Source organism: Xyrauchen texanus, chromosome 4, assembly GCF_025860055.1.
Source record: "Xyrauchen texanus isolate HMW12.3.18 chromosome 4, RBS_HiC_50CHRs, whole genome shotgun sequence".
NCBI lineage: Eukaryota > Metazoa > Chordata > Actinopteri > Cypriniformes > Catostomidae > Xyrauchen > Xyrauchen texanus.
The window spans coordinates 23454045-23477625 of record NC_068279.1 but is presented as its reverse complement, the minus strand read 5'-3'; the positions used below and the strand labels follow the sequence as shown (position 1 = coordinate 23477625).

Genomic DNA, 23581 nt, shown 5'->3' with positions numbered 1-23581 from the left:
TGCAAGCTGGGCAGACTATTGTGTGCCGCTTAGCGAGTGCACTGGGCCACTCCGTAACCTCCCCTGACGCAAGTGTGTGTGTTGAACAACCCTTAGGGGATGAGTCGAGTACGCAAAAGGATGGGGATATCCAACACATTATTGAAAACAGCTGGGAATCATCAAAGCACATCGGATATACCGATGGGTATACCGGGTATACCGCAAGCGGTATACCCGGCCGGTTGGTCCAGACTTACCCGTTTGTTCCTGCTAAGACACGGGACAAGACCGGCTCAACCCGGAGATTGTAAAATCTCGTGAAGGTATTGTGTGTAGCCCAGCCCGCTGTTCTGCAAATGTCATCTAGGTAGGCGCCACTGGTCAGAGCCCAGGATGCCACCACACTCCTGATGGAATGGACTCGTAGCCCTGCAGGGGGCAGCACGTAAGTCTAGAGACTTATCTGACTCCGAGTGCTCATGGGCGGATTGGGAGGGGGGGGGGTGATTCGTTCCCGTAGTCTGTCGAAGCTGTCCAGGTTTGAGTACCGTGCCACAGCTTGATGCCCCGGGGCAGGGGAGCTGCAGCCGGGGCGCTGAACCTGCCAGAGAGGGAGAAAAGCCTGTGGTCAGGGTGATGGCCGAACACACCAGTTATGTGACCCAGGGACTGAGGAAACTGCTCTGTTGTTGAAAATTTGGGTACCGCAACTATTGGAGTGTGCGGTGAAATAAAAGGAAAAGGGAACAAAAGATTCTCCTCCTGGCCCTACACCGGTGGACGGAGTGGTCTGCTTACCAGCTCCGGGCCAGTGGCTTCTTGTGTCCCTGTGTCGCCCGTCTTAGGGGTGCTTTAAGGTCTTCTTCCTAGCGGCCAGCCATGAGACGAGTGGCATCTGCTTCCTGTGGGGGGCTCAACGCCAAGGCTGGGCTGCAGGGGCGGGCTGGGGCAGAGCCGGTGCAGCCACCGCAGGGTGACGAGCAGACGGGATGCGGGATGGGGGCATTCAGGAACCGTGTCTTGTCGGCCTCACGCATCTCGACAAGGTTCAGCCACAGGTGGTGCTCCTTGACCAACAGTGTGGACATTGTCCGACCGAGAGAGCACACCGTAACCCTCATTGCCTGCAGGGCAAGGTCGGTCACCGAGCGCAGCTCCTGCATCAATTCCGTAGCAGAACTACCCTTGTGTAGTTCTTTCAGCGCCTTGGCTTGGTGGACCTGCAGGAGAGCCATGGCATGCAGGGTGGAGGCGGCTTGTCCAGCGGAGGCTCTAGCCATCAGCTAAGACGTGAGCCTACAGGCCTTGAGGTAGTGAGAGCGGGGGAGCTGAGAGATCGGGAACCGGCAGAGAAATGTGCCTCCCACGAACTCGTCAGCTCCTCGTGCATTTCCTTGAAGAAGGGCACTGGGGCGGGGCGTGGCTGTGAGCAGCATAACGAGCCCAGATACCAGTCATCCAGCTGCGAGGGTTCAGGGTAGAGTGGAGTGGAGCGGTTCCACTCTAGCCCGATGCTCGCGGCGGCCCGGAAAAGCATGTCCAAGAGGTCAAACTTGCCCTGGGACGAGCCTGCGCACTCATCCGAATGCCTAGATGGGGTAAACGACCGTGCCAGGGAATGGGAGGTCCGTGGGGATTTAACCAGCAGAGGTGGTCCCATTGAGGTTCCCGAATCGCCCCCAGTGCTTGCTGCGCTGGCCTCATACCCGTAGGTAGGAGGACCGAGGGAGGGAGCCACTGGGGTGGCTGGCTTTCTTACGAAAGTGAGCCGCGACTGCAACGTTGCCATGATCATTGCCTTTCAATGAGGACATGACGCATCCACGAAAGATGTCTCTGCGTGGGCAGCGCCCAGGCACGAAGGGCAGCGATTGTGGCTGTCAGAAGGCAGGAGGTATCAAACACAACCAGGAATAACACACAACCGGAAGGGCATCTTTAAAAAGACACATCTTGAAAAAGACATTCCGATGTGTGCCGCTCTTTTAGGAATATATTATCTTATGTGAGAGAAAACTGCTCTTTTGGAATATACTCTCTTTTAGATCTGCTGAAGTGCCCAGGGGCGATCTCTGCAGTGCACCAGTGCAGAGAGGGGAGAAAGCCGCTGTAATGCGGCATAAGGATCCAGCAGAGGTGAGGGATGGAAATCGCTTAAACAGCTTGAACCATCGACCGTACGACTCAGAAGAGATAATCTAATAAGCGGTATGCACGTCCCCTCCCAATTCCCATTGGCCTTTTATCAAAGATCACCGGTGTTTCCGGGCTCTCAAGAGTGACCCCTAGTGCCACTACATCGACACAACTTCGAGTGAGTGACAGATAGGGAACCTTAGTTTTCCCCAGGAGGTTTCATCCAGGTACTGGCCAGGCTCAAACCTGCTTAGTTTCAGTGGGCAACCAGTCTAGAGCTACAGGGTGAAATTGCTGTTGACAGAGCTCCACTTCTAGAGGGTTTAACCGTGCAAGTAGCTAAAGCATAGCATTTTTAGCTAAATTAAGCTGAAGTATGTAATTTCTGCAACACTAATGCCACCGAAAGGAATTGCAAAAATCACCTTTTTTTTTTTTTTTTTACAGCTTTTCAAAGACATCCCCCAATCAAACAAACAATGGACACCATAGGTTGGGTTAATGTTGTTGTATAGGGAGACTCGCTCAAAACAATGGGAAATATCAAAGTGCCACAGAAACACAGTGTTTACAGTTTTTGAGCAAATTAACCTGCAAATGGTTTACTTATTGTTGTCTCTGCTTATTAAGCTGGGATAGGAAAAAGCATTTTAACACCAAAAAACACTTCAGCTTTAAAGTATAACAGAAATAAGTATCACAAAAAGAATGATGTTAAAAAATGTCTAAAATTATTCAACCTCTCAAATAGGCCAGTTGGTTGTTGGTGACTAGTCAACCATCATGAACCATCCCTTTTATGACATGCTTTATGACGAGATTTTCCACTTTATCATTGCAATATGTTCTATTGAGAGGTAGGTCAGTTCAGGATATAGTTGTATTGAGGCAGTGAGGCAGTAACTAGTGCTGCAATTTTTTGGCAGTATTAGTAGGTGGATTGATGTGAGCTATGGCCCCTATTTTGATCATTTCTTTTTATCTTTATTAAGACACATTTTTGCAAGAAAATATCTTCTTATCCCCTTCCTATGCTAAATATAGCTGTTGTATCTGCCCAGACTATCCACTCTTAAAACAAATTCTTACAGAATTGATTTCAGCAAAGTGGCCACGTCACACTTATCCACAGCTACTCACCTGTGCCTGTATGGTACTGCTGACATTGCTTACAACTATACAAACAATACTAACTCAATGTGTATATGTTGGATACTCTCATAGTGGCACTTTATGTTGAAATATGCAGATCACATCATGTGGACATGCTCCCAAAGCACATGCCCTCTCAGATTTTGAGTTCTACAGTACATAGGAAATCTAGAAGTCCCTATAGCTGCCACACACTAATAGAGAGCACACTGCAGTCAGAGAAGATTGTCTAAAACGTTCTTTGACTATGAAACATATTCTTATATAGCCAGAGGTATTGAGTCAACATTGCAGTGCGACAGAATCAACCAATAATTACAAATTTAAATCAGTTAAACTTTTATTTAACTTGGTCTACCCTTTTCATTATTAAATGCTTTTCGGAAAAGATCAGAGTTAAAATAAAAAGCCTCTGTGCGGAGTTTAATTAGTGGCTTTTAATTTTCATCAGTAGTGCAACACAAAGCAGCTGAGGTTTGTTTGCATTGCATGATTTTGTTGGTAACCAAGTCTTTGTTGATGAAGAAATCACCACAATGAGGAGGGAGGTGAAGCACATAGTTTAAAAGTGATGTGTGTATTTTTCAGATGTTAACCCTACTTAAAAAGCCTTCTTAAACCAGCCTAAGGTGGTTTGCTGGTTTAAAATGGTCTAGCTGGTCTCCCAGACTGGCCAAGCTGACAAGTTCCCAAAACCCTTTTAAAACCAGGATATGTGTTAGCAATAACATGCCTCACCTTTAAAAATACTGTTTCTCAGTTGTTAAATTATTTTTGGGGTGTTTTTTCATTTGTTTGTAATGTTCAAAGGGATCTTTCATGCTTGTCCTTAGAGTGCTGCCTCCAAGCTTGGTCCATTACCCAGAATTATGAGGGATGTTCACGCAGCCTTAACAAACCCACTGAATGTACAGATGAGTGCTCCTTCTGAACGTGTGCCCTCCCCTCCAGTCCCTGGGTGCAGCATCTCCACTGGATTACAGAAGATGTCAATCGACACTGATTTACCAGGGTAAGCCACGAATGTATGATGAACAATCAGAGCAGTGCAAGTGTTTGTTTACAGTCACAAGTGTGACTTTGTTGCATAACCCATCAGAGGCAAGTATGCAGTTGTTCAAGGCCATACGTTGATGGTATATGAGAACAGATCAACATAAAGATTTTTTGTAAACATTCATGTATATACAGTATGTAATGTATAACTTCATAAATGCATGAAGGTGTTTCATACCTTTACGGGTCACAGTTTCTTTTAAGTTTTACACCATTAACACATTTTTGCCTTCATTAGTTCATTTTAAACTCCTGCGGTTTAACAAATTTATTTTTAAATGTACAAATATTTCTTATATCCCTCAATTAATTTGAGGTCATTAAAGCTGCATGCACCATCATTATGAATGAGCAAACTGCTGTTTAAAATAGTTTTAGATGGAGCATATTGCATGCAGGATACGCCAACTTCCCAATACCCATATTTAGATTCAGCAACAAGATTACAATATTTATTAATGAGTAGATCAAAACAAATATTCTGTAGGAATCAGCCAATCATGAATTTTTCTTTGGAGCCGAGTGGTTGTGCAGCAGCAAGCTGAGTCTCACTACTTTTCCACTCACCTCTATCAGAGCATTGCTGTTGGATCTACGGCACGTTACCAGTGGCTTTCTCCCTCTCTGCACGCTGTGCAGTCCACGCCCCTGGGCGCTTCGACAGTGCTTCTGTAAAAGAGTGTATACCTCTAAAAGAGAAGTATTTTCCTCTCTAAAAGAGTTTATTTCTAGATCGCCGCATTCTCCCTTCCGAGGAAAAGCCACTTCAGCCGCCCCAGGCGATTTGGGGAGAGCAACAGGCTCGGTTTTGCCAGGTAAATCCCCAAGAACCACCCGCCCTCCAGCATGCTTGTTCGCTCCCGCCCGGGTCCGACGCAAGACCGGCTCACCTCACGGCCAGTCCGTTGTCTCATTCGGCCCCCGCGAGCTGGATGATGATATCGCCGCTGCTTGGGAGAGTGTCACAGCGGCGCCTGGTGTTGATGACTCATCTGGGCTGTCACCTTTGACTCGTCCAGTCTGAGGCTGATGCGCGGATGTCCACTATGCCTCACCCCTCACGGCTAGTCGATTGGTTCCTAGGGTCAGGGCACTGCTCGTAGCCACTACAGCACCACTGGACAGGCCATCTCCGCCCTGCATGCCATGGCTCTCCTGCAAGTCCACCAAGTACTTATAGTACGGGGTCTTATTACTTAATTCTCCATTTTGCTGCCTTAGATGATCGAATCAAACAGGGGTCTAATTCCTATTCCACAGTTATGTTTATGTTTTATTACTCATTCAGGCATCATAACAGTGCAGAGATTTGTATTATATGGATCTCAGTAAAGCATTCTTTTTTTATCACTGTACGGACCATGTTTCGATCAATGGGGACTTTCTAAGCATTGGGGCTTTATCAATGTTCCAAATTTTATAGCTCATTACGAGTTGCCCATTATGAGTTTAACAACTACGTTAGCCAAACCACATACAAATTTTATTTTAAGGATCATTGCATTTTGCTCTCCACTCCATCCACTGTAAATGCATTCATGGTCAGGGCTGCTACATTTAGCACCAGGTATGTAAGGATTGTTCACTCTTGGATAAAACCTTTGCTGGATTATTATTTCTTGCGAAGCACATACCGAATATTCAGTTGACTGAAACTTTACATGTCATGGACCATGTGTTGTGTTGCTGGTTTTATGGGCTTTATCAGGAGCTTCGACTTCAAACATCACATCTTTCCCATCAGAATACTTCAACTCCATTCAAGGCTGGGCACGGCACTCCCCTCACCAAAGCAGACATCAAGACACTTTGAAAACTCATGCCCATTCACCCTGATTACTGGCCAATTTCGGCATCATGTGGCAAAATTATCATACCTTATCGTAGAGTTTTATGCTACGTTGTTATTCTTTTGGCAAAGACATTCCACAAACATCATCCACCCTCATCAATGGGCTCATAATCAAATGTTGTTTATCTTTTAACAAAGGGTGTTGTAAAACAATGTTGCCCTTATCTTAGGGCTTTATGCACGTTGTTCATCCTCTGGCAAAGATATTGCACAAGCAATGGTCACCCTTGTTGGAGGGCTCATAATCATATGTCATTAATTTTCAGCAATAACCGGCCTCGTTGGAGGGCTCATACCATACGTTAATTCAGATCAACAATGGGATTGCACAAAAATGTCGCCCCACCACAGGTCCAAACAAAACATTGTCCATTCACTGACAGATTTCACACAACTAACGTTCATCCTCATTGGAGAACTCATAATGAAACATTATCCACATCCCTCATACAACCCCTCATCAGAGGATTCATACCATGTTAATGATCTTCAGCAAAGGGATGACACAACAATGTCGCCCTATCATAGGGCTAAAGAAAAATGTTGTCCATTACCTAACATATATCACACCATTAATGTTCATACGCAAGCATGGCTATCCTCAAGCAAGGATATCACATGAACCATGTCCCCTTTCTCATAAGGGTCATCAGCAAACTCAAGCACGGCTTATCATATCGCTAAGTTATCACACAACCATGCCAGGGATACTGTCTAATTCATGTACCGTTGTCTATTCAATCATCACATCTCCTTTTTCTCTTCTAATAATGAAACTTCAGCCATGAAGACCTGTTTCATAACTCTTCTGGAACGACTTCTCTCTTTTGGGGGTAGTATCTGGTTTCTCCTTTAGGGGTAGACTCCTCACCCCCTGCCTTCTATCTCTGGCAGGATATGATGGCAATCAGCCATTGCTCTAAAATCCTGCTAAAAACGTGGCGACCTCCACCTCCCCAGCACCACCAGTCAAGTTGCCCCCTGCCTCCTATCTCCGGCAGGATCTGACAGTTCGAGTAGCAATATCATCGGGCCGCCAGACGGGGCTTACACCAAAAGAAAAAATATTTTCTGTTGTTCAATATCATTTCATCAAATAAATATCATGTCAACTTTACCAAGCCTGCGAGTCTTTCTGATATAACTGACTTAATACATCCAATAAAAATTACCTTGGGAGCAGTTGGTCAAAGCAGTTGAAAAGCATAGTTTGTTCTGTAGATGCCTTTTGGTTTGATATTCAGTTTCTACTGCAATAAAATTAATAGATTTTTAAGTGTGACTGTAGTGTCCAATTTCTGTGCCCTCTTTCCTTTGGGCTATTTCCCTATATATATATATAGGTATATGAATGTTTACATATGTTATTTGGAGTGCATTAAGGCTTCCTGTCTCTGTTTCATTTCACTAGCCCGCTGGACTTCACTCGCCTCCCTTCCCCCACCCCAGAAAACAAAGACCTCTTCTTCGTCACACGATCCTCCGGCCTTCATGGCTCCCCAGCCCGTCGCTCCAGTTATTCTGAGGCCAATGAACCCGAGCTGGGCCTAGCCAATGGTGGCAAGAGTCTCTCCATGGTGGACCTCCAGGAAGCGGCCAGGGCATTAGAACCAATTGTCATCCCTGCAGGTATAATTTCAGAAGGTTTAGGTGAGGGTTCCATGGTTCCTTGGAATGCACGGACTCCACAAGGCAATGTTTCTGGAGGCCCCACTCTTCATAGGCCAGGACAGACTCCCACTACCCCAGGGGCAGAAGGGGCCCCAGGCAGGCCTACACAGCTCCTGGCCCCACTGTCCTTTCAGAATCCAGTTTACCAGATGGCTGCTGGATTGCCCGTATCACCAAGAGGTATAGCAAGTGGGGATTCTGGGTCAGAATGTCACAGCTCCGTCAGTTCCCATAGCAACAATGAAGAGAGTTTTGGAGGAACCAAGATCACCTTCCTAACCCAGATGGGTGGAGTGGGGGAGGAGTTTGTGAGACGTTCTGGAGATTACTCGAGACGACAGTTATCGCTAACTGAAAATCAGCCTATGGTTCCACGGCAGAGTAGCACTGGTCCCCAGCGGCGGATTGACCAACCGCCGCCACCCACACAGACTGCACCCAGAGGGCAAACTCCGCCCAATCTATTGAACTCCGCCCCCTATCCACGTCCTTCTAATAATACTGTGATGACGTCGTCACCTGATTGGCCTGGAGGTGGCACACGGCTTCGACAGCAAAGCTCCTCCTCCAAAGGCGACAGTCCAGATACAAAGCATCGTGCACAGCATAAACAAGTATGTACACTTACATGTTTACCTACATTTAAATGGTAGAATCTAGAGTTTACAAACAAAGTGGTCTTCTGCTGTTTTAGCCCATGCGGTTTGACATGTTGTGCATTATCCCTCTGCAAAACCAAGTCCTGAACACTGTAGTCTATCTGTGTAGCATTGCTCCACTAAAATATGATCAATCTGCATTTGTGGTTGTGCGTATTTGTGAACATTTAAATCTGTCTGCGATCTGGATAATTTATTTTGCATCTTTATCAAAACCTAACCAAGTAATTTTAAAACATCTTGCGGCAGGTCAGAGTTATTGGTTCTAATTAGAATCAGATGTCTTATCTTGCAAGCAATAATAAACCCCCAGCTATTGACTATTGCCACAGGCATGAATTTTTTCCAACAATTTGTCAATGAAGTGGACAGGAAGGACATTTCCCATATCCAAAATGCATCGCTCTCTCTCTGATTGAAATTGATTGAATACTTCAAGTGATTGATGGAAACCCTGAGGCAGCTGAGTGTCTATGGAAACCACTCACTCGCACACGCTTATTACAGTGGACTGCCCCTCCCACCCCAGATCTTTGTGTAATTCTGCTGATCACGAAAGGCATATATTTAGGCTCCTTGTGGATAGTTAATTTATGAATAAGTCCCATTTTATCTAGACAATAAGAGGAACATCTTTCATCATATTAAAATAACACAGATTACTGAACTGGAATGCATTCATGAAAATGTACCTTTGCTTAGTTGAGAGCTATGTCAAATTTATTTCATGATTAATAATTTGCATAAGTTTTATCAGAGAGATAGGGCTACTCATACCTTCTCCTTTATCATGGCAAGCAAGTAATATTATTTTCTACTGGCCTGGTTAGATCTTTACTTGCCCTGCCAGGATTTTCACTGGCCCCATCACCAAAAATTAGGAATTTATTTTTAGCAAATGTTTCATCTGTGTCAGAGCATTATATTTATATTTTTTATTTAATGTTCAAGGCATATTTCACCCGAAAATGAAAATTCTGTCATCGTTTACTCTGTCATTCTCTTGTTGTTTTCAAACCCATAAAACTTACATTTTCCATAAAACACTAAAGAATTTGCACACCCACTTTGCATTCTTGGCTAAACTATCCCTTAGGTTTTCTTTTTAGGAAAAACAAATTACTACCAGTAATACTGAATTGCTTTGATTTGCAATAATAGCTGGAAATTATGTAACTATAATATAACTCCATGAAAGTTATGAATACACACACACACACACACACTTTTGTTGGAAACAATGGCATATGGTGCAAAAAATAACTGATTTGTTTGATGTTTCCAAGACTATTGCAAATCATTCTCAAAATTTCGACAAACCCTCATCTTTGTTAGCTAACTAGATAACGTTGCCTTAGTGACATGTAAATTAGCTGCATTTACTAAACAAAAACTTTTGATATAACATAGAAAATCAAATATTTAGGTGTGCTAGGCATACAAACTAATTTACTGTACATGTTCAATGTACACAATATATGGAGGCTTTGCTCCACTGCCTGATAGGGTGACAGTTCCATCAGCTGGCTGAATCTCTCTCACTGGCCATGGATCTTATTGTTGAGCCTTGCATATGCATCATAAATAATTATGCTGTTCTGGCTAATCATGCTCATATGTCATACATGCTCTCTCTATTCAAGCTGAATGTTGTCATGCCTGTTTCCACATTTTTGTCCATATTGCCTATTGGGTAAGTAGTACCCCAGCATTATTTCTCTGTGTGTTTGTATGTGTGTCTTGTTTTGTCTTGAGTTTATTCATGCATGTGTGTGTCCGATAGACCCCGTCTCCTGTGAACCCCAGTGCACTGGACCGTACTGCTGCCTGGTTGATGAATGTGCCATATATAGAGCAGGAGTCTGAGACAGAGCTATGCAGAGATGTGCACACACAAGCTGAAAAGGTAACTGGCCGCCCCTATATACTCCCACCCACCAACACACATAGCAGCAGACAATCAGGCTCATTCAAAGACTCTCTGATTGGGAAATGAATCATCATCATGCACTAATTTAACTCAGAAGGATTCTCTCAATCACAGCGACATAATGATGCTAAATGATAAAAAAAAAAAAAAACTTCAGAGGAATGGTGGCCAGTTAAACGCTACAAAAAATACTTTTCTTACTAAGTATATTTGTCATATTTTCTTGTAAAACATTAAAAAAAAATAATAATTTAAAAAAAGCAGAATATTTTGATAACATTTTTTGTCTTGTTTTTGGTTTTTCCTTTGGCAAATTGCTTTTTCTAGTAAGCATAAATGTTTTTTAGACTAATTTTGTTAGATTTCTCTGAAAACAAAAAAAATATCTTGTCATATTTTGTCCAAAGTAAATGCATTTTGCAGTTTAGATATTTCTACTGGAAAACAACAAAATAGTTATTATGTTTGCAGTGCAGCACTTAAAATATACACTTTCCTTTATATTTTCATAGAAATTTTAACCTAAAATATTGGTGTTAGTTTAAGAGGAAAAAGTGGACTACCCTTATAAACGTGGTCATGGAAAACCTGGAAATCTGAAAATGTGGTGGGTGTAGGAATGAAAGTCCCACTTTACATTTAAAAGAACCAATCTCCCTTTTGATAGAGACACTGAGAGTATGTTTACTTGAGAACATGTGCATTAGCTGGACCATCCTGAAAAAGTAGCTTTTTTTCTTGTTGTTTTTTTGCATCATTTGAGCTAAAGAAGCACAGTTAAAAATGCCATTGTTGTCAGGTTTTAGTACTAATTTGAAATATGTTATTTGATCCTAATCTTAATCAACAGTTTGAGAGATTTCAGTCTTTTCCTTTTCAGGTAGGTACTGCTGTACATGGTTTAAGTCATGGAGAATTCTATAGTATACAATTATCTTGCTATTATCACCTCTGAAATATTCCATCAGCTAAAAAGTCTCGATAAAAATCTTGATAAAATAATTTTTTTAATACTTATCTAGTAATCACAAACAACTGGAAAAGTCATGGCAATTTAATGATCAAAAGATCAAAGCATTCAGGGGTGACTGCTGTTCAGAATGAGAAACAGAAAGACAAAAGATATCAGTTTCTATTTCTCTTTTTGTGTGTGTCAGTATCAGGCGGAGATCTCTATGCTGCAGGAGAGGCTGCGTGTGTCGGTTCAGAGGCTGGAGGACTATGAGGCTCGGCTGAAGGGACAAGAGGATCAGGCACAGAAGATGCTAATGGAGTACCAGGCCAGACTGGACGAGTCTGAGGAGAGGCTGAGACGGCAACAGGAAGACAAAGACCTGCAGATGAAGGGAATTATCAGCAGGTGAGTGAAATGGAGATGGAATGGACAGGAAGGAGGCCTATGGGGCTGGTAAAATGAAATCAGGGTCATTATTGTAAACTAAATTAAGATGAAAACGTCATTTAAAAAAATTTTGTAAACAGAAAAAAAGACCAAAAAATTTCAACTAAAAGGGAATGAAATGAAAAATTGTGGTTATTAATAAACTAATAGAAATAAAATAATAATCAACTTAAAGTTGTTTTTGCAGTGATTGAGCATTTAGCACAATATGTCTATCAAATAAAATAAAAAATGAAACTTTTTTAAAACCATCGCTCAGCTGCACTCAAATGTGAAGTTAATTTGAAAATATGAAACTATAATAAACTTGGTGGAGATTAAATAAAATAGCAAGAAAGAAAGACAGCATCATTGCACAGATACTGTGGTTACCAAGTGTACTGCACATACCGAGTGTAGATTTGCTCTCAGCTACTAGTCTATTAGTGGCAATATGATCAGACAAAGAGCTTTTAGAATAGTTTTTACTTTCCTCAAGGCAGGATATACTGGGAGCTTCTTTTCTCTAAAAGTGATGTTGTGGGGCAGCTATTTCTGGCCTCGAGCACTAGTTGAAAGACAAAATGGGAGAAAATAATAAGAGTGGACTGATTTTGTGTATATGTTTTGTGTTGGTGCAGGTTGATGTCTGTGGAGGAAGAGCTGAAAAAGGATCATGCTGATATGCAGGACGTAGTTGACTCCAAACAGAAGATCATTGACGCACAGGTAGGAACACGTATGTGTGTTTATACAAGTCGTGAGTGACAAAAACACTTTCTTATATTTTTATCAGCTGTACCCCTATGACCTAAACTACTGACTTCAGATTAGATAATGTTAGCCTTTCTATAAATATAATATATTTCAAAATATTTTTGCATCTTAATTTTGTTTTTCTATTGTTTTTCTTGGATTGGAACATTTTAAATAAAACAATATGTATTTAAATACATGTATTTTTTTTGGAGACATGGCTAGGTGGTTAGTGGACATGCATTCCCATCTCCTCTCTCACTATCTCAATGTGCATTCATAAAATATTCAGACCCCTTAATTCTTTTTTCTTTTTTTCACATTTTGTTATGTTGCAGCCTTATGCTAAAATGCTTTAAATATTTTATTGTTTTTTTCACATCAATCTACACTCCATGCCCCATAATGACATAGCAAACAGATTTTTGATAACTTTGGAAATGTATTAAAAAGAAAGAAATTAAACATCACATTGACATAAGTATTCAGACCCTTAACTCAGTACTTAGTGTCAAGTCTTTTTGGGTATGATGCAACAAGCTATGCACAGCTGGATTTAGGGATTTTCTACCATTCTTCTCTGCAGAGCTTCCCAAGCTCTGTCATGTTTTATAAGGACCATCGGTGGACAGCCATTTTCAGGTCTCTCCAGAGAGTCCGGGCTCTGGTTGGGCCACTCAATAACATTCACAGAGTTGTCTCTAAGCCACTCTTGTGTTGTTTTGGCTGTGTGCTTAGGGGTCATTGTCCTGTTGGAAGGTGAACCTACAGCCCAGTCTGAGGTCCTGAGAGCTCTGGACCAGATTTTCATTAAGGGTATTGCTGTATTTTGCTGCGTTCAGCTTTCCTTCATTCCTGACCAGTCCCCCAGTACCTGCCACTGACAAACACCCCCACAGCATGATGCTACCACCACAATGCTTCACCGTTGGGTTTGTATTGCGCAAGGTGATGGATGAGCGGTGCCTGGTTTCCTCCAGACATGACACTTGGAATTGTGGCCAAACAGTTCAATCTTTGTTTCATCAGACCAGGGAATCTTGTTTCTCACAGTCTGAGAGTCCTTTAGGTGCTTTTTTGTAAATTCCAAGCAGGCTTTGTTGTGCATTGAGGAGAGGCTTCCGTCTGGCCACTCTGCCATAAAGCCCAGATTGGTGGAGTGCTGCAGTGATGGTTGTCCTTCTGCAAGTTTCTCCCATCTCCACACATGATCTCTGGAGCTTAACCAGAGTGACCATCGGGTTCCTTGTCACCTCTCTTACCAAGGCCCTTCTCTGCTCAGTTTGGTCATGCGGACAGCTCAGGACAAGTAGTGGTTGTTCCAAACTTTTTTCATTTAAGATTTAGGGAGGCCTCTTTGCTCTTGGGAACCTTCAATGCAGCCAGCATTATTTTGACGCCTTCCCCAGATCAGTGCCTTGACACAATTCTGTCTTTGAGCTCTGCAGGCAGTTCCTTTGACCTCATGGCTTGGTTTTTGCTCTGATATGCATTTTCAGCTATGAGACCTTACATAGACTGGTGTGTGCCTTTCCAAATCATGTCCAATCAATTGACTTTGCCACAAGTGAACTCAAATCAAAGTGTAGAAACATCTCAAAGATGACACAGAGAAATGGGATGCACCTGAGCTAAATTTCAAGTGTCATAACAAAGGGTCTGAATACTTATGTCAATGTGATATTTCAGTTTTTTCTAAGTTCTGGTTTAAAAATCTGTTTTTTGCTTTTTAATTATGGGGTATGGAGTGTAGATTGATGTGGGAAGAAAATTATTTAAAGCATTTTAGTATAAGGCTGCAACATTGAAAAGTGTGAAAAAATGAAGGGGTCTGAATACTTTATGAATGGCACTGTAATATAAAAATATAAAATGTTATTTGAATAAATTTAGCATTGAAATTTCAATAACAATCTTGCATACCCCCTGCCATTCTGTTAGGAATCCCTCAGGAGTCCCTGCTGAATTATAAAAGTAATGAATGCGTTATTAAATAAAATGTAAGCATGGTTGAAGAATTAACATCATTAATCATTGTTAATGCTAATATTCACTGTCCCACTATGATGGCTGCTTTTAGTTGAAAGGCAAATGCAGTAGATTTGGCAGCATAGTGTGGAGGAAGGAAGCCAAGAAGCCACCAATGAATAGCATTGGTTCTATACAGCGATTTGATTCTGTGTGGTGCCGCTTTCATGTTGTGTTAATGTCAGAGTGGAAATCCCTGTTCTGCTAATTAAAATACACCAATCAGGTCAATATTCCAAGTTAAATCCAACTTGGCAGTTGAGCTAGGCAGACTACCTCTCTTTTGAGCCATTGTCCATATTTATTGTAATTTGTGCATTTTTTTTGTGTTAAATTAACTTTTTATGTGATGCATGTTTAAATTATGGTTTCCAGAGAACCTATATTTTGTTTCTTCTTTCATGTAGGAATTAAATGATCTTTTCCCTTCTGACAAAAACAGCTTAAACCAGCCTAAGCTGGTTTGCTGGTTTAAGCTTGTCTCCCAATCTGACCAGCTAAAGAATACCCAAATCCCCTCATTTCAAACTAAAGTTTTAGTATCTACAATGCCTTCAGGCAAAGAAATTCTAGGCATTATGCAACAAAGTAACAATGTTGAACTCTAAAAATGACCAGCTTGTGAGTGGAATAAATACATTTATGATTAAAGGGGTCATGGAATGCTATTTTAAATGATAAATTTTTTATTATTTTATCTTCCCTGAGGTCCAATGATAATGTCAGTAAAGTATTTTGCACCTAAACTCTCATAGTTTAATCATAAATGATCATTTTCATTATAAGGAATCGGCGACAGGGGTGAACACATTGCAAAACATTTCACTATTGACGAATCCCCAATGACTCTGCCTGGACTCCAAATTACATTTCACTACAGAGTACATGTGAGAAGTGATACAAGATACGAAAACAAATGCATGATCATATGTTATGCATTTCAGAATATGATGTGTATGTTTTTATCACCTTTACATAATGTGTAAAGGCATCATATATTTTATTGGTTACAATATGAAAAAGTACCTCCTACTGAAAAATCTACCTATTTGCTTACCTGACTGTCCAAGAGGATTGGACATTTCTCACCAACTCATTCTCTTTCTCCACCTGTTTGTGGTACAGTTCAGATGAAACATCAAATCTGGTGCTCCTGCCAATGGTCCACAATGTTTTCCTCCATTTCTTCGGCCAATAAGACTTTCTTGATACCACAGCCATGGTAGTTGATGTTCTGTTGCAGTTACTGGAATCAGGAATCCTCCCATTGAAACTTCCGGTGCCCCGTTTCTTGCTCTCTCATTGGTTGTAGTTCAACACTGCAGTTTTATTCAGTCAAAACACATTTCACATTGCACGATTTGGAATCACAGACAGGTCTAGATATTTAACATGCTAGACAGCTTGCTGACATCAATGACGCATCAGCGCTTCTCTCAGATCGCATCTTTGATAATTCATACGTTGCGTTCGTCGTTCACGGGAGCAAGCTCCGATTTCACTATGACTTCACCTTAACTATCAAACAGTCATAACATATGAAATATTCATGAATTCATGAGATTTTGCAATGAAGTTCAAGTGTTTTTAACTGCCCCATTCTTCAATAACAGTTCCTTTGCTACACTTAAATTGTATTATGACCGGTTCACAAGCAGTCCATGCTGATATTAGTTACACATACAGTGAGGAAAATAATTATTTGAACACCCTGCTATTTTGCAAGTTCTCCCACTTGGAAATCATGGAGGGGTCTGAAATTGTCATCGTAGGTGCATGTCCACTGTGAGAGACATAATCTAAAAAAAAAAAATCCAGAAATCACAATGTATGATTTTTTAACTATTTATTTGTATGATACAGCTGCAAATAAGTATTTGAACACCTGTCTATCAGCTAGAATTCTGACCCTCAAAGACCTGTTAGTCTACCTTTAAAATGTCCACCTCCACTCCATTTATTATCCTAAATTAGATGCACCTGTTTGAGGTCGTTAGCTGCATAAAGACACCTGTCCACCCCATACAATCAGTAAGAATCCAACTACTAACATGGCCAAGACCAAAGAGCTGTCCAAAGACACTAGAGACAAAATTGTACACCTCCACAAGGCTGGAAAGGGCTACGGGAAATTGCCAAGCAGCTTGGTGAAAAAAGGTCCACTGTTGGAGCAATCATTAGAAAATGGAAGAAGCTAAACATGACTGTCAATCTCCCTCAGACTGGGGCTCCATGCAAGATCTCACCTCGTGGGGTCTCAATGATCCTAAGAAAGGTGAGAAATCAGCCCAGAACTACACGGGAGGAGCTGGTCAATGACCTGAAAAGAGCTGGGACCACCGTTTCCAAGGTTACTGTTGATAATACACTAAGACGTCATGGTTTGAAATCATGCATGGCACGGAAGGTTCCCCTGCTTAAACCAGCACATGTCAAGGCCCGTCTTAAGTTTGCCAATGACCATTTGGATGATCCAGAGGAGTCATGGGAGAAAGTCATGTGGTCAGATGAGACCAAAATAGAACTTTTTGGTCATAATTCCACTAACCGTGTTTGGAGGAAGAAGAATGATGAGTACCATCCCAAGAACACCATCCCTACTGTGAAGCATGGGGGTGGTAGCATCATGCTTTTGGGGTGTTTTTCTGCACATGGGACAGGGCGACTGCACTGTATTAAGGAGAGGATGACCGGGGCCATGTATTGCGAGATTTTGGGGAACAATCTCCTTCCCTCAGTTAGAGCATTGAAGATGGGTCGAGGCTGGGTCTTCCAACATGACAATGACCCGAAGCACACAGCCAGGATAACCAAGGAGTGGCTCTGTAAGAAGCATATCAAGGTTCTGGCGTGGCCTAGCCAGTCTCCAGACCTAAACCCAATACAGAATCTTTGGAGGGAGCTCAAACTCTGTGTTTCTCAGCGACAGCCCAGAAACCTGACTGATCTAGAGAAGATCTGTGTGGAGGAGTGGGCCAAAATCCCTCCTGCAGTGTGTGCAAACCTGGTGAAAAACTACAGGAAACATTTGACCTCTGTAATTGCAAACAAAGGCTACTGTACCAAATATTAACATTGATTTTCCCAGGTGTTCAAATACTTATTTGCAGCTGTATCATACAAATAAATAGTTAAAAAATCATACATTGTTATTTCTGGATTTTTTTTTTTTAGATTATGTCTCTCACAGTGGACATGCACCTACGATGACAATTTCAGACCCCTCCATGATTTCCAAGTGGGAGAACTTGCAAAATAGCAGGGTGTTCAAATACTTATTTTCCTCACTGTATAAGTCCATAACACAGTGAAACAAGACGCACACACACACAGGTGCAGATCACCAGAAATGCATCCATATGGTCAAAGACGTCCAGCTAGTCCTTATTTACATTCACCAACAATTAAAAATAGCACAGATGGGCCACAAGAACAGCAAGACGCAGAGCAGCTGAATGAAACTGAATGGCATCTCCGTTTTGGAGTTGTAACTTGACACCAGATCTTTTAAAAGTGGCACAATAAACATTACAATGGTCAAAGACGACTGTGTAATGCTGTGTTATATTCACAAAAAACTTCAAAATAGTCCATATGGTTCCCCTTTGGTGTTTAGGTATCATTGGAATCACTGTAGAGTTGTCTCACTTCTCTGTTTATGATACAAATTGAACGCCAGTGGGCGGGGCCAATGTTGTGGGGCATGTAAAAAACAACTGAGCAATGTCTTGTGATGTCACAAACACAGTTTTCAAAACGAGACGTTTCAAACAGGTGTGAACTATAAATGCTCTTTTTAGACAGGAAAGGAAGTTTTGAGGTCTGAATTACTGAGTTTTCTGAAATTTGAAAATGTTTTTATCGTATAATTACCTTATGCATGTTTAAATATCAAGGTAAATTTTATTTTCCATTTCATGACCCTTAAAAGACACGTTTTCTACCAATTAGATTGGGTGTTGAGACCTAACTATTGGTCCTGTTTAGCTCAATATTAGCCAAATTGAATGTGTATCATTTAGATATGCATAATAATATATTCACTTTGAAAACTCTCATAAATTCAAAAATGGTCTGCACTTATATAGCACTTTTTTAACCTTAGAGGTTACCAAAGCGCTTTACACTGTGTCCCAATCACCCATTCATGCACACACTCATACACCAATGGCGGCAGAGCTGCCATGTAAGGCGCAAGTCTGCCATTTGGTGCAACTTGGGGTTCAGTGTCTTGCCCAAGGACACTTCGGCATGTGGAGTCATGTGGGCCAGGAATTGAACCACCAACCCTGCGATTGGCAGCCGACCCGCTCTACCACCTGAGCCACAGCCGCCAAGTGCAGGCAAAAAACATGAACGCATTAATATTTACGTAACTCTACCACTGAAGCATGAATCTGTTAACACTTACAGAGATCCTACCATCACCTTAAAAGCTGAGAGAGCATGACATGACCAGGTGTCCAATTAGCACCAAAATGCCTTTTAAAAAAATCACTCTTGATATCCGCCAGCTCCTTCTAGCATAGCAGAAATTCTGCTATCTCTTTTTATACTGGACTCATTGACCCTCTTCACTTTGTCTTTCATGTAACCAAACATTTCACCTTTTTAAAACCCATTTCTAGCCATTACTCGTAAAACGTTTTGGAGGTTGAAATTAAGGGTGCTTTGTATTTTGATAGGATATATAATAAGGCAGTGGTTCTCAACCCTTTCCTCAATTGAGCCGCATTAATGACCAAGAGTAAGCTGCACATAATTTCAGCTTACAGATGACGTCATCAATACAACCAAATGGGTTTAATATTAGACATACATGTTTAATACATACACTGCAGAAAATATTTTTTTTGTTTTCTTAATATATCTTAACATCCTTAAAATAAGCAAAATAAAATGATGAATTTTGAGAAAAAATAAGAAAGAATGAATTGCCAATGGAGTAAGAAACATTTACTTGTCCCTTTGAACTAGATTTATTTATCTTAACCCTACAATAGTAGTTTTTTCTGGTTTTAAGTATAAACCTCTTTATAAAGCTTCCGGCAGAATATTGTTGTTTTTGCATCGTTACCGTTACAATGCACACGGGTTACCAGTGGGTTCCAGCTCACTGCGATTACTGGTGACATCACTAAATGTGACATTGCAGTGAACGTGTGCCCGCAGTTATACATGGAGAACACTTTCACATTTAATAACCTTAGATTGGATGGTTTGACAGATTTCTGTGAATGAGGAGGTGTGCTGCACTGTAGGTCTTTCCCCTTGCTTGAACATGTTAATTCGTCCTCAAAGGAGTGTCGGGGCAAACCAAAAGTTTATTTTGCTCAATTTCTATAAATCCTGAGCAAACTCTCTCTCTCTCACTCTCTCTCTGCAGGAGAAACGAATAGTGTCTCTGGATGCAGCTAACGCAAGGCTAATGAGTGCTCTTTCACAACTGAAGGAGCGCTATAGCATGCAGACGCGGAATGGCATCTCTCCCACCAACCCCACCAACCCCACCAAGCTGCATATTACAGAGAACGGAGAGTTTCGTAACAGCTCCAACTGCTGAGCACAGACCCATGGCAGCTACATCCACAGAAAGAGAGAGAACAGAATTAAGAGATAGAGGGCATGAGCAAGTGTGTAGATATTGTGTAAGTGAATACTGAGAGAAATCATTGCAGGTGAGGATTTCTACTGGATGGACACTGAACACGTCAAACTTTTCCAGTTGGTAAACTGATTGTTTGTAATGTGGTACAAGGTCACTTGAAACGTTGGTCATTGATACTACTGCTGGTCAAGAACTTTAGCTTAGGACACACCACTAGACATTCATGTATGTATCAGCAGTTAACTGTACAAGAAAATAAAAAGACGAAATAATACAATTGAGATATGGTAACATTATACAAACATTATACAGATACTACGACTTTCTAGCCTGCAACTTCCATCCAAAGTCATTACACTTGCTTCAAAATAGGTGTTCTCCATATGGCCTTTGGAAATCTAGATTTTGTGTGGCACAGTTATTTGCAATGGTCTTTTCTTCTATAATATGACATTTTTAGAAACGGCTGAAACTAAAGAATGAGCGACTTAAACCAACTGCAGAGAATTTAATGCTCTCCTCTATATTACATCACTTCCTTTTATGTTTTTACCAGTTTCTACCTACATAGTGCACTTTGTCTCTCCATCATGAGAAGCCTTAAAAAAAGATTGCATATGTAATATCCCTCAGTCCCAGCCTTGGTAAATATTTTGTTTCAGTTAAGATGAACATTTTTGATAGATTATAATGTACATATATTTTACAAAGAATAACTGTATTTTACTTTATCCATCTACATTTTCTTACCATGTAATTTCTTTAATTGTTTGGTTTTCATCTGAACAAATGGCAAAAATGGGAAAACATTTTTAAATGACAAAATGTTCCATTCTGTATAGGATTGGCATCCTAAATGTTTTTCTGGGTCTATTTCATACAGTATATGCCAAGACATTAAATTAGCACAAATTGCTGAAATGGAAGCAGAGAAAATGTTTTAGGTGAACACTAAACCAGATCTAAATCATTTTAGTTTGTGGTTTTAAATAACTGTATTTTCTCATCTTTTCTGACTCCAATCTTTGGAAAAGAGCTTTGAGTTCATTGATTTCCTTCCCCCGGTAAAGCTTGCTAGTTTCATTTTAATTCCCAAATCAAGTGTTTTCCTCGTAAAGGAAATATTTGTTCTGTTGTTTTTTTTCTAAGCATTTTTGATTAATTTTTACATGTGATTATTGTTTTACATGTGTGTTGCCTCATCAGTCCAGTTTGCTGCACAATGTCAGCATTTAGAGTTTGAATATTTTTGTATTGCTTAAATGAGGACATTCTGCTCGGCACTGAAGTTTTCCTTTAACTTCTATTTTTGTTTGTCTATGAGAAAATTAGACACATGATATGCCTCTATATTGTTGCAAAGCTATATAGATATGTATTGTGGCAACTAGCCCTGGGACATGTATGACTGAAATGTTATTTTTCCTGATATTTTTAAAGAGACCCCTATGTACATGAGCTCTGTAGTGGTGTACTATGTGAATAATTTAATATTATATAAAAGCAACCCCCAAGGTCACTCTAAGCCACTCCAAGGCAAATTAATCTTGTTACAATGTTTTTGTTGTACTGATTTGTATCTGAAATGTGGAATCAGAATGATTCTGTTGGAGATAGTGTTGGAGTATGTGGAGAGCATTTCAAAGCACTAAACTGCATCCCTCGTCCCTGCTTCTGAAAAGCCTTTTATGACACTGCACTTTCTTTCTCTGACTGAACGTTTTCCAAGTCTTTTGTTTTGTCCACCTTCACTCCATGAAGAAGTAGCGAACTCAAGGTGCTCATTAATAACCCACTGAAATACACTTTAATTTTAGCACTGTATGAATCATACCATTCTTGCCAAATTACATGTAGCCAAATGTTTTAAATCCTTCAGTACACACGAACAAATGTGTACATCACATGCTCTGTTAATGCCCTGGTAAAGTGGTTTTGAATGTACTTAACACTTCAGCACTGTACACCATCTTTATAAAAAAAGGATCAGTATCTAGGGTCATTGAAAATTAATTTGATTAGAGAGTTTTTCACAGACATGGCTGTCAACGCCTCCGTTTGTTCATGTTGTGTTTTTAATTAGGTCTGAGGCCTTACAGAGTCATCGCATCTATTTTCAGCCACTTGAGAAGAAGCTACTGGTGAGTCCAAAAAAAAAAGTTTAGAACAGTCTTGAATGAAAAATACTTTGCTGTCATCTCAGTTTCTTTCATCAGGTGTATCTTTTTCTGGCTTCTTTTCAGTTTCAGTTAAAGTTTAGAAAGGTTCATCAAGTACAACTATTTGCTCTTGTGTGTTTTTTTTCAGCTGTCAATGTGAAATAGTAGCTATGTGAAAAAATATATAAAGATATACAGATCTATAAATGAATACATAAAATATGTTGTATGTTTTATAATCCTTGTAGAAAATACTTTTGTAAGTATGTTTAAAGTAAAGTATTGGCTGGACTCTTGCCTTTGTTTTAGGACAATGACAAGAACAATAATGTACATAGAAATGTGTCCATGTTAAGAACTATCCAATTGTGGCTGTGCAATTTATGTACATTTGCAACTAGAATAATTAAAGTTTTATTTAGTTATTTCATAGGCCTCCTTTGTTGTCCTCATTAAATCCTTCAGCTGACAAACCTTATGGGAATGGAATGTTACTGAATGTTTTTTTTTCTTTTAGATTAACAAGTTAAATGAATAACAAAGAATTTACAATCAGTGCGTTTGCCGTTATCTAGGACATCTTTCTAAGTGTTGTGTGAGAAGTTTCATTCGATATGCCAGAATAAATTTGGATGTATGCTTTAAGAATATAAATGCAACATTTACAAAATAGATCAAATCAAACCATATAAAACATAACATTTAAATGCTCATTTAATAAACAGTACTATTAAATGTGCATATCAGCCAAGTCTAATGCTTGTACTTGTAATACAATATTAATTGAGTGACTGTTATATGATTATCCTGTGATAGATCCAGTTTAGAATTTTGTAGATTCTTGCCTTTAAATCAAAGCAATCCTTTTTTTTCTTTTCTTTCATAATTCCTACTAGGGTTGTGCCGATGGAAGATATCATCGTCCATCGTGATGGCTGACCAACATCACGATGTAGAGCCACCATCGTGATGCCACGCCCCCTTTTGCGAGTCTTGCTAGTGTGACTCACTAATCCTAGTCTCTTCTATAGTTAACCTAAAAACTTTGCAGGGATTGCTCTGTAAATTAAATTGAGAATATAACTAATGCATATATGCTATTTTAAATACTGTAGTATATGCCAGAGACGTGACGTGTTAGTCTGTGAAAATACCGTGTCAGGCAGGCTACACATATTGATCTTGACATTGTTAGCTTCTTGTCTTTTTTT

General features: G+C 40.5%; 1 protein-coding gene across 6 annotated transcripts in view; it reads left to right on the top strand.

Moving 5' to 3' along the window:
- LOC127637954 (disabled homolog 2-interacting protein-like) overlaps positions 1 to 22822 on the top strand; it is a 148155-nt gene extending 125333 nt beyond the window's left edge. For 4 of the 6 annotated variants that reach the window (XM_052119246.1, XM_052119257.1, XM_052119276.1 and 1 more), the window contains 6 exons: positions 4104 to 4282; positions 7590 to 8463; positions 10292 to 10414; positions 11596 to 11798; positions 12461 to 12548; positions 19990 to 22821. In XM_052119246.1, the coding sequence (XP_051975206.1) occupies positions 4104 to 4282; positions 7590 to 8463; positions 10292 to 10414; positions 11596 to 11798; positions 12461 to 12548; positions 19990 to 20166 (1644 nt within the window). In that variant the 3' untranslated portion in view covers positions 20167 to 22821. Of the gene's footprint in view, positions 1 to 4103; positions 4283 to 7589; positions 8464 to 10291; positions 10415 to 11595; positions 11799 to 12460; positions 12549 to 19989 lie in introns of all 6 variants that reach the window. The other 2 variants (XM_052119238.1, XM_052119231.1) reach the window with 1 other exon arrangement.
- Positions 22823 to 23581: the final 759 nt, after the last annotated feature.